Source organism: Salmo trutta, chromosome 8, assembly GCF_901001165.1.
Source record: "Salmo trutta chromosome 8, fSalTru1.1, whole genome shotgun sequence".
NCBI lineage: Eukaryota > Metazoa > Chordata > Actinopteri > Salmoniformes > Salmonidae > Salmo > Salmo trutta.
Genome location: NC_042964.1, coordinates 46,517,116 through 46,530,662, shown reverse-complemented (window position 1 = coordinate 46,530,662; position 13,547 = coordinate 46,517,116). Strand labels below are relative to the sequence as shown.

The 13,547-nt window shown below is 44.7% G+C and overlaps 1 protein-coding gene across 1 annotated transcript in view; it reads left to right on the top strand.

Moving 5' to 3' along the window:
* The first annotated feature begins 1,985 nt into the window (after positions 1-1,985).
* The window catches only part of pcloa (piccolo presynaptic cytomatrix protein a), a 64,916-nt gene continuing 53,354 nt past the window's right edge, over positions 1,986-13,547 (top strand). The window contains exons 1-3 of the mRNA XM_029761668.1: positions 1,986-2,631; positions 5,209-6,235; positions 8,368-9,396. Coding sequence (XP_029617528.1) covers positions 2,423-2,631; positions 5,209-6,235; positions 8,368-9,396 — 2,265 coding nt within the window. The 5' untranslated portion in view covers positions 1,986-2,422. The remainder of the gene's footprint in view (positions 2,632-5,208; positions 6,236-8,367; positions 9,397-13,547) is intronic.

Here is a 13,547-nt window from a genome sequence, read left to right as displayed (position 1 = left end):
CCTAGGACCTCTCCTCTGCCGTTACCCAGGAAGGGAGAGCCTAAAGCTAGGTACACAGAGGACACATCCAGCCTGGAGCTCTGTAAGCTGTGAATAAGCACTGGCCATCACATGACAGCGCATCCCACAGATGGAAAGCACAGTGGACGCTCTTTAATATCATAACCAGTGATCTGGATGGTGTGCCTGCTTGGAATATAGAATTAGAATCCCTGTGTGTGGAGGACGTGAGTGTGGAATTCCGCTTGAGCTACAACTGTGCTGAATAGTTTTCATTTTGTGGATGTTTTTTTGAGAGTATTATGTATAAATCTGTTACGAATTAAAAGAATGGTACATATTTTCCCCATAAACTAGGCATCATGTTCAGGTGGCAGGTAGCCTAGTGGTTAGGAGCGTTGGGCCAGTAACCGAAAGGTTGCTGGTTTAAATCCCCAAGCAGACTAGGTGAAAAATCTGCTGATGTGCCCTTGAGCAAGGTACTTAACCCTAATTGCTCCAGGGTCGCTGTCAATAATGGCTGATTGCTGTCTCAGTGGGATATACAACAAAAAATCTAATTTGAACATGTGTGAAATAGGACAAATGTAAGCACACACTTAATGATTATTATATGTAGATTAATACATTTGGTGTAAATACCAAACTGTTTACGTGGTGTAAATACCAAACTGTTAACGTGGAGTAAATACCAAACTGTTTACGTGGTGTAAATACCAAACTGTTTACGTGGTGTAAATACCAAACTGTTTACGTGGTGTAAATACCAAACTGTTTACGTGGTGTAAATACCAAACTGTTAACGTGGAGTAAATACCAAACTGTTTTCGTGGTGTAAATACCAAACTGTTTACGTGGTGTAAATACCAAACTGTTTACGTGGTGTAAATACCAAACTGTTAACGTGGTGTAAATACTGTTTATGCATATCAGGGCCCTATTCAGTCTAAAACTGTTTTCTTTTTTTCCAAGATTAGCTACATGCTACATGAATGTCCAAACTATAAACATTATTCTGCTTGGAACATGAATCCAAATTGTACCAGAACACCCCAAAAACCTGGTAATAGGATTTGATTGAATAGTGTCATGGGTAAAGTATGAGGAAAAAGCAGCTAATTGAGGTTCAGTGCAGATAAACAGATCCAGCCACAGTGATGCACTCTGGGAAATGAAGTCTCATCCAAGCCCCATGTTCACCAACTCTGGTAGTTTTTATTAAACCAGGTAAGTTGACTGAGAACACATTCTCAGCAACAACCTGGGGAATAGTTACAAGGGATGAACGAGCCAATTGTAAACTGTGGATGATTAGGTGTCTGTGGCAGATTGGGAATTCAGCCAGCACGCCATGGTTAACACCCCTACTCTTCCAATAAGTGCCATGGGATCTTTAGTGACCACAAAGAGTCAGGACACCTGTTTAACGTCACATCCAAAAGACAGCATTCTACACAATCCAATATTTTTTTAGACCAGAGGAAAGGGTTCCTCCTACTGGCCCTCCAACACCACTTCCAGCAGCATCTGGTCTCCCATCCAGGGACTGACCAGGACCAACCCTGCTTAGCATCAGAAACAAGCCAGCAGTGGGATGCAGGGCAGTATGCTGCCAGTCTGGTAGAGGAGAACTACATGATTTGCAGGGTTTAGTTTCAATTAAATCAATCAAAATGTTGATAATATATTGAAGAGGTATTTTGGCTGGAACAAAAGCATGCACACCTGCACTCTTGACCCAGAGCACTACAATGCTATAATGGCATATCACTGGCATTTAGGTGTGTGTGTGTGTGTGTGTGTGTGTGTGTGTGTATACATCTGGATGTGTGACGCCTAATCACTTGAACCCACTCATTGTAGGCCTACTTTAAGATTACATGATCATCGTGATATTTACATAATAGCCAAAATGTCACCGGGACGTCATGTATTACAGAAATCAATAGTCAGCAACTTAGGTCGTGTCATTGTCGTTCAGGTTACAAATGAGTAAAGGAAAATACACTTGCCCCTTTGAACTAACAAGAGCTCTTCTGTAGCCTACACGTTATGTTTTTAACGGTTAACGTTGATCCCTTTAAAGCCTACATATTTTCCTTCGGTGAAGTCTTCTGTCACCTGTCAGAAGCGGAACATGCGCGTTTGAGAGCGCAGGGAGAGAGGGAGAGGATGTGGTGTAGTAGGATAGAACTGAAAACAGACCCACAAGGAAAACCGTCGTCCATCGACTGAAGAGATGCGCGATATCAACACAGAACTGAGAGAACGAGGGAGAGGGCGATGTAAAGATGGAGAAATAATTTGAGATGCACGCAGAGTCGAGGGGGGTCGTTTTCACCGCTTTTCACCACGTTCTTTGGAGCTAAAAACGCAGAGCGTCGCGTCGAAATCGAAACGGGGGGCGGCGGGAGGGGCCATCATGGGGAACGAAGCGAGCCTCGAAGGCGGCGAAGGGGTGCTTGCTGGATTACCGGAGGGGCTCGCACCGGACGGGAAAGGAGGCTTCATTCGGACCTCCACGGGGGCACAGGTGGACCTGAGCCAACTCAGCGAGGACGACAGGAAGCAACTCGCCGCGGCTATGTCAAGGGCGCAAGCCAACAAGCCCGGGGGCGCGCCCGCTCGAAGGCAGGATTTTACTGGCATTTTTGTGCACTTTAAAATGTCCACTCCTCTCTGTACCCCGTCATTTAACGGGCCTACTCATGACAGAGAAGGAAAGGCGTGTGTTTATGCCGTGTTTTGATTAGGCAGAGCACTGCAGCTTGTCAGCCGTGTATCACTATGAATGCACAGGAAAGGAGAATGCATGTTCACACCCATTCACATTTACCATGGGAATAGATGATACCATTCAAAAATCATAGTTGGTTGTTGTTATTGACATTTACAAAGATAGTCTTGAAGCATTGATAGGCATAAGACCAATCCTGTTTTTACCCTAAATTGTTAATTCGCTTAATTTATTAAATTAAAGCATCTGATAAAATGCTGGACAATTTGTCAGTTCGTTCACAATACCGCATCAGATCAAATATTAGAATGCACTAAATGGTATGATACTGAAATAATCTCTTGAAACAATTATTTGCATGCGAATTACTGCGTAAATCGTTTAATTGTACCATTATCGAAGGATAGCCTCTGTAAAATCGGTGGTAAGACACCAGCGTTTGTAAAGAATCGAAATGCCTCCTGGGTAAAAATGACTCTGTCAAGCCACTGTATTTTTCCCCACGAAGGACGCTATCACACCAAACAAATAGTCTCTCCACTCACGGTGCCAACATTGTATATAACCGTTCCAATGTTGTCAATTATATATCATAGCCTAATCGTATTTACGTAGCTTCTATTGCAAATATATGTCAAGAGTCGATATTCAGGCCGACGCTGGCTGTGTGAATAACAAGCCATCAATGGTGTTGAATGGGATTGCTTGTGTGTCCCCTATTAACCAACAATTCCCCCAGTATATCATTAAAATATACATTGGCACACGATACACGTTATCACAAATTCCTTATCACTAATTCGCTCTGTTGGTGAGAACAGTTATTATTACCCAAGCCAGAATAGGGGGAGGGGATACATACATATTAATGTGACTATATATAGAATAGCGATCGCAAATGTCATCACAGTCATTGATTTCCCCCTTATTGCTTCTTGAAAGTGGGTTTTGAATTTCATTTTGGAAATGGAAAGATATCGAACATCTTGTGGAAGGAAACGCATTAGCCAAGTGGATGAGCGGTCTGTCTGTGAGCTAGTTGCTTTCCATGGTGCTGAAACCAACAGTTGCCAATGGCAGAACTGGCGGGCTGTTTTGGGCACTTAAAGGAAAACTCCACCTAAAAACGATCTTTTGGTATTTGTTTCATTAGTCCATTGTTGACATAGTCCCAACATGTTTTGCTTGTCAGCAATCAAGTTTTTTCAAGATATGTAACTTTCAAAATACAGAAATCATCCACATATGATGTATTTTGCATCATATTATGCTGCGTTTTGCATCACATGATGCAAAATACATCATACAGGGATGATTTCTGTATTTTGAAAGTTACATAACTTGAAAACTTGATTTCTGACAAGCAAAACATGTTGGGACTATGTCAACAATGGACTAATGAAACAAATACCAAAAGATAGTTTTTGGGTGGAGTTTTCCTTTTAAACACCAATTAGCTTATGGTCTGTTAGCCTCAAATGGCAAGCTATTTTTCTCTGTAAGTCATGCTTTACCTGCAGTTCAAATTCACAATGATGCTTCACTGTTTCAAACCTGAACCGTTTGATCTTATTTCGTGCTCGGCATTGATCTATCATCTATGTGACAGGTTCAATCTCAGTCGAGGCTGTCTATCCCGCCTCTCAGCTCCATCTAATAAGGCCATCTCATCTTACCCCATTGAGCTGTCTCTCACTCTCCTATATCTCCATGATCTCTCAACTGTAGATGTCATTCAGCGCTATTCACCTTCCCATCAGCACTAGCCTAGGGCTGGTGCTATGCTTGCTTTGTGCTCACTGTGCCGATGATAGGCCTATGTCCAATGGCTTTGGGGTGAAAGGTTAGCTTGTTGTGTCGGGCAGAGGCTTAAGTGCATTTCATCATTGAGCATTTAGCCTACAGTATTGCGCAATACCCCCAAAAGCCACATCTCATGTAGGCCTTGTAGTTAAGTAGGCTATGTTATTACAACACATCAAACCAGATTGTTGAGATGTCTGTAGAATTTGAGTGATGAGTTGTCACATAACGATTATCATTCTTAATGATTTGGTTGTTTGGAAGATCTGTTTATTTGGAATACATATGTGTCTGTATGTGTGTTGAATGATGTATTTAGGAGCTCTTCTGCGGCGATGGTGATCATGAGTGTTTAATTAGTCTCATCTCTAAGTTTGGCAACCGGCAAATATCAGCCATTTGATAGTGTAAAGTAGCTTCCCCTCCTTGTCTCCTCTCCTTCCTCTTCGCTGATCTGAAAATGCAACAACATGGTGGAAGCCTATGGCAATTTGCTTTCACTTATCCAGCTCTGTCACATCAGTACAGATTAAGGAAAGGAGGGAAAGAAAGGAAGTCACAGAGTATTGAAATTCATATACACCATCTATTTCCATTTGTACTGCCAAATGACTCTTCTTTGTTTGTTTCTTTGTTTCTTTCTTTCTTTCTCGCACTCTCTCTCTCAGGCCCTCGGAGGCAGATGTTCAGCAGCGGCCCCAGCAGCCAGGAGTTGGACACTCTGGTCGGCTCAGCAAGAGTCGCACCGTAGACGCGTTTGGAGAGGGCCCCACTGGCAGGCCGGCCCCTGGCCGCAGTCCCTCGTCCCTCAGCCTCTTAGAGTCCCGATTCAGGCAGGAGCCTAAGGACCCGGAGAAGAAAACAGGCATGTTTGGCTCCAGCTTCCTGAGTGGGGCCAACCCGCTTAACGCTGTCTCGTCCATGACGTCCCAGGTGTCCTCTGGAATGTCCTCCATGTCCTCCGAGGTCACCTCCATGGGCTCCGGGGTCAACATGCCCTCATTTGGCCTGTTTGACAAGGAAGAGAAGCCTGGAGAGAAGCCCCAAGGTGGGCCCCCAGGGCCGGGCAGCAAGGGCCCCCAGCAGGGGGGGCCAAGACCCCCTGGCCCTGGACAAGGGCCCAGACCCCCTGGGCAGCAAGGGCCCAGACCCACTGGTCAAGGACCCCCTGGGCAGCAAGGGCCCAGAACCCCTGGCCCCGGACAAGGGCCCAGACCCCCCGGGCAGCAAGGGCCCAGACCCACTGGTCAAGGCCCCCCTGGTCAGCAAGGGCCTAGACCCCCTGGTCAAGGACCCCCCGGGCAGCAAGGGCCCAGACCCCCTGGTCAAGGCCCCCCTGGCCAGCAAGGACCCAGACCCCCTGTCTCTGGACAAGGGCCCCCTGGGCAGCAAGGGCCCAGACCACCTGGTCAAGGCCCCCCTGGGCAGCAAGGACCTAGACCCCCTGGCCCCGGTCAAGGGCCCCCTGGGCAGCAAGGACCCCCTGGCCCCGGTGCACAGCCAAGCGGGCCAGCTAAAGCTGGGGGTCCCCCTGGTCCACAAGGCCCTGGTAAACCACCTGGAGGTGGACTGTGTCCGCTGTGCAAGAGTACCCAGCTCAACGTGGGCTCCAAGGAGCCGCCCAACTACAGCAACTGTACCATGTGTAAGAACCAGGTGTGCAGCCTATGTGGCTTCAGCCCCCCAGACTCGGAGGTAAGAGAAGGCCCTCTCTCTCTAGCTTGCTTTCTTCCTCTCTCTCTTTCTCCTGTTCTCTGGTATATATTTATACTACCCTTTCTCTCTCTCCCCCGTATTTCAATTTTCCCACACTTCCTTTGTCGCTGTTCCTCTCTATCTCTCTCTTGCTCTCTCTCTTACCCTTAAAATGTATTTGTACTGTAGTTTGTACTGACTGAGGTCTATTATATGGTGTTTTTTCGCATCACATTCTGTCTCAGATGTATCAGACACTTCATTCAATTAAATGTCTACTGCCAGTGTCGTTGCATAGATACAACAACCAACGCATGCCTTGAATTAGTTTCAGTTTTCGGTTCCTGTTTATTAGTACAAAATTCACCCAGCATGTCTAAATGACATTTCAACTTCACAAGAGAAGCACAGTACACCATTACAGTACAAAATATACATAAAAAAGGTGAATCAATAAAAACCAACAGTTAAGTCTGATATCTAAAGAAGACGAGCGATAGTTTTTAAGCATTAGCATTTTTAGCATGAGCCTTTTTAGCATGAGCCTTTTTAGCATTAGCCTTTGAGCATTTAGCATTCCAGAGATGCCCATGCAGTCAGGCCTAGCTCTGGAAATGCCCCTCATATTAACGCCACACAGCTTGAGGAACAGAGGGGCCATATGGACAGTGGGGAAGCTATCAAGGTGACTCATGTCATGGGCACAGGAAGCCTCCAACCGCTGGCCACTGGCGGATTTCAGTAACCAACCACACGAGCCATACACCCCCGAGGCATCATGCCTGTTGAAACTGAGGGGGGCAGGTGATCTGATACTTATCCATATAAGGTATTTATTATAGATAGATATACAGAAAATACAATGCAAATAATGAATTCAAAGATTTGGTCATCAGTGCCCCTCAAAAAAAGTATATCTTTGCACACGTTATCAGATAAAACAGCAGAATCACAAAGTGATCATATTTAGCATCTCTTTTTCTGGGGGTAGAATTATTGAGCATGGTAATCACAAAGAGGGAACGGAAATGTGAGTGTTGTTCTATGCAAGATACTGATAATAACCATGTCAATATTGTCCTCTTTTGTAGGGTTTCTTGTTGTAGACAATGGTAACCAAGGCCATGTCCTGTATAGGGAACAAAAACATTACACTGTAGCTAAGCTAGTTGTCAGGATATGTGACGAAACTCCATCTTTAGAACAAACATACAGTATATATCGTGTAGGAAATCAGTATAATTATCTAATGATATATTTATAAAGTGTTACAGATGCATCAATACAGTAGTTTCCCATTTCTAACTAACCATGAAATGCATCTACTTTCATCAGAGTACTTTTCTTGTATTTCAAGAATGAATCGACCAATAAACATCTCAAATAAAACAAATAAAATGGTTTGTGATGATAGGATTTTTGCCTCAAATTAGGGAAATATTCCATTTGTAATGCAGCCTTGTCGAATAGTACATTTAATGGTGGTTCTGCAAATTGCCACAATCTGCAAATACAGCTCCCGTTACTGCAACACGTAATTAGTATAAATCATTCAATTTGCTTTTAAATCCCTCATGAACCGAGCGAAAAACAATTTACAGTGTGAAAAGAGAATCATGCATGTTATTGAAATTGACTAATGAAGTAGTTTTTTCTCTGAATTACTGGGATGTTTCAGTTAATGGAAAGGATTGTGTGTGTGTGTGTGTGTGTGTGTGTGTGTGTGTGTGTGTGTGTGTGTGTGTGTGTGTGTGTGTGTGTGTGTGTGTGTGTGTGTGTGTGTACCTGTATTAGGGCTGTGATATTGGGCAGTGATATCGCAATATTGTTTTCATGGCAAAAATAAAATACAAAGCAGAACATACTGTTTGGTCCTTTAAAAACCTGCTCTATATAAAATATTGTGTACTATAACTTGGAAAATAAATAAATGTGACTTTGGATGGCAACATAATGGTATTTGTTTCCAACATTAGGGCTGTTTTCCTAAAGAAGTTAAATCCGCTTCGGGTTTTGTTTCCTTGCCACGTTACTAATGAGTATCACTATACTGGTACCGTCCCGGCCATACAGTACATGTGTGTATATGTGTGTGTCGTATGTGTGTCTGACCATGTTTTGGATCTTTTCAGGGCAAAGAGTGGCTGTGTCTCAACTGCCAGATGCAGAGGGCTATGGGGGGTATGGATGACCCTCCTATGATGGGCAAGGGCTCTGCCCCTCCTTCACCCTCAAGGAAAGACCCTGGAAAAGATGGCAAGAAGCCCAATCTACTGATTAAGCAGCAGAGCATCTCCGACAGAGGCTTAACCCCTCCAACCACGCCCAAACAGAAATCCCCCGGCCCATCTTCCCCGAAAGGCAGCCCCCAGCCCTCACCGGCCAAAAGTAAACAGGAGTCCAGCTTCTTCGGAGGCCTGGGGGGCATCAGCCTAGGGGGACTCACCGACGTGGCCAAGCCTCCAGCCGCTGCCTCCCAGGCGGCCGAGTCCATCACAGGAACAATGTTCAGTGGCTTTGGTGGGTTCACTGGATCAGCCAAACCTGATCGGGCCAAAGCCGCTGCTGGTCCCCAAAAAACAGCAGAGTCGGTGACGGGGAAGATGTTCAGCGGGTTCGGTGGTTTTACCGAGACAGCCAAGCCCCCGGCGGCTGCCTCCCAGATGTTCGGCTTTGGCTCGTCCATCTTGAGCTCGGCCACTAACCTCTTGACCACCGACTCTGTGGACTCTGTGGATGAGAAAGCTGGTTCTCCTGCCGATTCTCCTGCCGGTTCTCCTGCCGGCTCTCCCCCAGACTCCCCCTTCTCTGCCCCCGGTTCTCCCCCCAGTTCTCCCCCAGACTCTCCCTTCTCCGCTCCCGGGTCTCCCCCCGACTCAGACAGCCCTGACACCCCGCCTGCCTTCAAGAAGGCCCCCAAACGTGCCGTCTCCCTGCTGAAGGACCAGAAGTCCATTGAAGCAGAGCCCCCCGCAGAGCCTCTGAAAGCGGGGGAGCCGCCTACTCCGGCCCCAGGCTCGGGGGCCCAGGAAAACTGCCCTCTGTGTAAGGTGGAGCTGAACGTTGGATCAGCAGACACCCCTAACTACAGCAACTGCACTGAGTGCAAGAAGAGTGTGTGCAACCTGTGTGGCTTCAACCCCACACCTCATCTTGGGGAGGTAAGACCAGTACAGCTTTCACTACTGCTAAAATAGAAACAGTTCTGCTGAAAGGTACACACACCATACAAGGATTTCAGCCGTTTCCATTGTTACAGTAGGTGGGTTAGGGCTACAGTCTTCTGTACACTCCATGTTGTTCAGTCACTCACTGGCTATATAAAAACCACGTCTGCAGTCAATTTGGTTTTTATATCTTCCAATTGTAAACAGGACACCAATATTGACACCCTGTTTAAAGGTACCCCTCTTACCATAAGTGAACCTGAACGTTGGTCACGGTCTTGGTTGTCATGACTGCTGCACGTGTTTGACCTTTGAGGGAGTGGTTTGTGGTTGATGTGTTTAGCCTTCCCTAGCCTCCTAGCTGCCCTGTAGTCTAACTAAGCCATTGTGGGGCTAGGTTAATAAGGCTACATGAATGCCATTTAAATGGCCATCTCATTATTGAGCTCCCTTTACACTTCAAAAGGCTGCCACTTGACTCTGTAATCTAAGAGAGTGGCGTGTGTGTGTGTGTGTGTGTGTGTGTGTGTGTGTGTGTGTGTGTGTGTGTGTGTGTGGTCATAGGAACCAAATACTCTTTGATTTCTCATCTTCCTAGGGGGTTATAGAGTGTTATTACTAGCGTGTCCCATTGACGCTGAATTAACATACATCACTTACATTCAGTTCACAAGAACAGATGGTTTATGGGGTCATCAAATTATATTAATGGAAGAACTGCACAGCATTTCATTCAGTTTGGAGAATCATAGCTCGCTGTCAAACAGTATTCTGATGGGAAAATACAGCAGTAGCCTACTTATTGCTTGTCTACTGTGTAACTTTTGTATATTTTGGTTGACAGGTTAATAGGGTGTAATACGGGTAGCGTTGGTTTCTCAATTCTAATAGCAAGTTTGGTTGAACTGTGACTAGATTGTATTTGTTATCGACCATGTCTGGCTCGGCTTAGGAGCTACTCACAGTGTAAGTTGTTCAACCTTGAGTGAAAGCAGTGAAAGTGTTGAAAGCAGGTATAGTTGAGCTCACGCGATGGCAGGTTTGGCGTAGCTTCACATGCTAGCTTCACTATGCTAGTTTGTAGTTTAGTGTTTAGCGGCGTAGCACGTGGCCAGTTCCCTTAGTAATCATGCTACTGGTCTATTTAAGGTGTTCCGAGGAGATTAGGCAGACTAACTCCTTGTCACATGGTGAGAACCATGACTCCACCACCACCCCCAACAAGATGGCCGCCACTCCATTATGAAACAACGTCACTGAAGAGGCTCTCCATTTTTTGATGGAGTTCATCATTTACTTATAGGTTTATTTCACATTATTGTATGTAGAAACACATACACTGTGATGTCATACAGTACTTCAAAAGACAGTTAAAATAGAGGTAAAACACACATCATAGATCCTCATGTGTCTTTGTGTTGGCTCAGACAGCTAGTTACTATAGTATTACTATGTACCCTAAGGTTGTTACTAGTGTAATTACCTCATTACTACACAGGTGGCACTTACTTTACCTACTAATTTTAGCTCCTAGAGGAGCAAAGGTCCTCAGGTTACGGCCTCTGGACTACACAGGTCAACTCAATATAAAATGCTACCAATATCATAGACTAGTATGTATCTCTGTGTTGTCGTACTGGCTCATCTTTGGCAGTAATGAGGAGCAGCGTATTCCTCGAATTAAGTCCAAAGCATGGGGAAATGTGTAATTACGTTGGGGAGATCAGCATCCTAGGTGATTATGTTCTTAGACGGCCTAATGAGCCAAAGATTAGGTGTCTCTGGACCAGTGTGTCTTAACACTGCAACCAAAATACTTGTTTTGCTCAAAATCAGGGTGTTGTTCATTAGGCACCAAACTGAAGAAAACTGACTGAAATAGTGCGGGACTAGCTGGACTTGTCCAATAAGAAATGCTCATTTTCATTTCCAATGCAAAACGCTTTGTGACAGTGTGCATTAATGAACACAACCCAGGTGCAGAGTATAACCGGCAGAGATGAAATACCACCATGTTTCAGGGACTATGTAAATTCATCTTTACTCAGTGGAGAATGAATAGGACATTCTGATCATGGATTGAAAAGGTTCACTGAAAAACATACTAATTGAAAAGTCCTAATTTCCTGATTGATACATGTTGAATTTCGATCCCAAACCTGATTTTAACTGAGCTGAAATTCAACCCAACGAGACACACATCTAATCTGATCCAATCCATTCAAGGATGCTTCATGAAACTGAACTTGTGGTGATTGATGGAGAGCTACGTAGAGCCCTGAGTCCTTTGTGATGAAGAGGAATAGATAGATGATGTGAGTCATTGGTCTAGGACAGAGCGTGGTGCTGGATGGCCATGTGAACGAGGCTGCTACTGCCTCAGTCTACCTACCTCAGTACACTGACTCATCCACCCCTTTCTCTGCTTCGTCAGCAGACATGCCTCACCTCTGTCACTCTCCCAACACTTGCTCCGAGCTGACAATTTGTTTGTGTATTTGTTTGTGTTCATTTCTGTGTGTGTGTGTGTGTGTGTGTGTGTGTGTGTGTGTGTGTGTGTGTGTGTGTGTGTGTGTGTGTGTGTGTGTGTGTGTGTGTGTTTAGGGGGTTGTGTGTATGTGTGGGGATTGGTGCATGCATTGCATTGAGTCTGAAGGAGCATTTATCTGTGTGTTGGTGTTTGTTTGGTGTGTGGTGTGTGTTGGTGTTTGTTTGGTGTGTGGTGTGTGTTGGTGTTTGTTTGGTGTGTGGTGTGTGTTGCTTGCTGTGTAGGCGTGCTGTAGAAAAAGTAATCTCTGCTTCCTAAAAGGATTTAAAGGGCATCAGGAAGCCTGTCCCAGTCAGAGGAGGTGTCCCTTAACCTTCCTCAATATGAGCCTCTCTCTCTCTCTCTCTCTCTCTCTCTTCTGTTATTATCTCTGTTCATTTCTCTGTTTCCATGTTTATTTGAGTAAAGAACTGTACATGTCAGATAAAAAACTGAAAACAGGCCTGATGGAAACAGAACATTGTTGGGAACCTTTCCTAAATGTTGATCAAACAAATTACGTTTTACAGGTGGATTATAATTCATTTTTTTGTCCGAATATTAGAATATTTGCTTGGAAATCTTTTGACAAATGGATGGGAACCTAGATTCTGTCTCTCTGTCCCTCTCTCTCTCTTACGATCTCTTTCATTTTGTTTTCTGTCCCTCTCTTTCTCCCTCTTTTTATTTCTCTTCTACCCATCAGCTGATCAAATCAAATCTGTTCTTTAGTAGTTTAGATGTTGTTCTCAAGGATCTCTGGCTGTTCTGCCTCTACTGTTCTGCCTCTACTGTTCTGCCTCTACTGTTCTGCCTCTACTGTTCTGTCTCTACTGTTCTGCCTCTACTGTTCTGCCTCTACTGTTCTGCCTCTACTGTTCTGCCTCTACTGTTTGACAATACTTACTCTTGCTCTCATCAAGCATAAAATACATTGATTCTGTCTCTGAAGTGGCTTCTGCCCTGCACAACACTTTAAAACTTCTTCCCTGTCATTTTTGTTCCAGCCCAGCACTAACACACCTCAAGGGCTCGCTGATTAGTGGACTAGTTGAATCAGGTGTGTTAGAATAACAATATGCAGTTTATTCATTTCAAATCATTTTTGTTATATTATATTTATAGTCCACTCAGTAACGCATGAGACTGCTGCGATGCAGACACTCTGTATGAGACTGCCTTGTTGCTCACATCAGACAGCATCCAAGGCCCTTGTCAGAATGATATTATATAACCTAGGGAGAGGAACCTTGACACCTGAGCTACAACATTTACTAAGCCATTTCCAAAGCCTGCTCTGGTGGACAACCTCACAGACATGTCTCTGTGCCAACATACAGAGACAATGAATATGCTGTAGTCATATAAATCATTTATTATACTTTCTAGTAGACACCATCACCATCATGGGGAAGCTGAATCCAACATTTAGGTTCATGATCCAACATTCAACTTTTCTATCTGGCCATCATATCAAAGATAAATATGTATTTATCTGAGGAAGTTTGTGTTTGTTTACCAATAGGTCTACAGGACCAATAAGATGTGACATTATTCATCCTGGATAAATGAATGGCTGTACACCTGTGGTTAGCTGGGTACACCTGTGGTTAGCTGG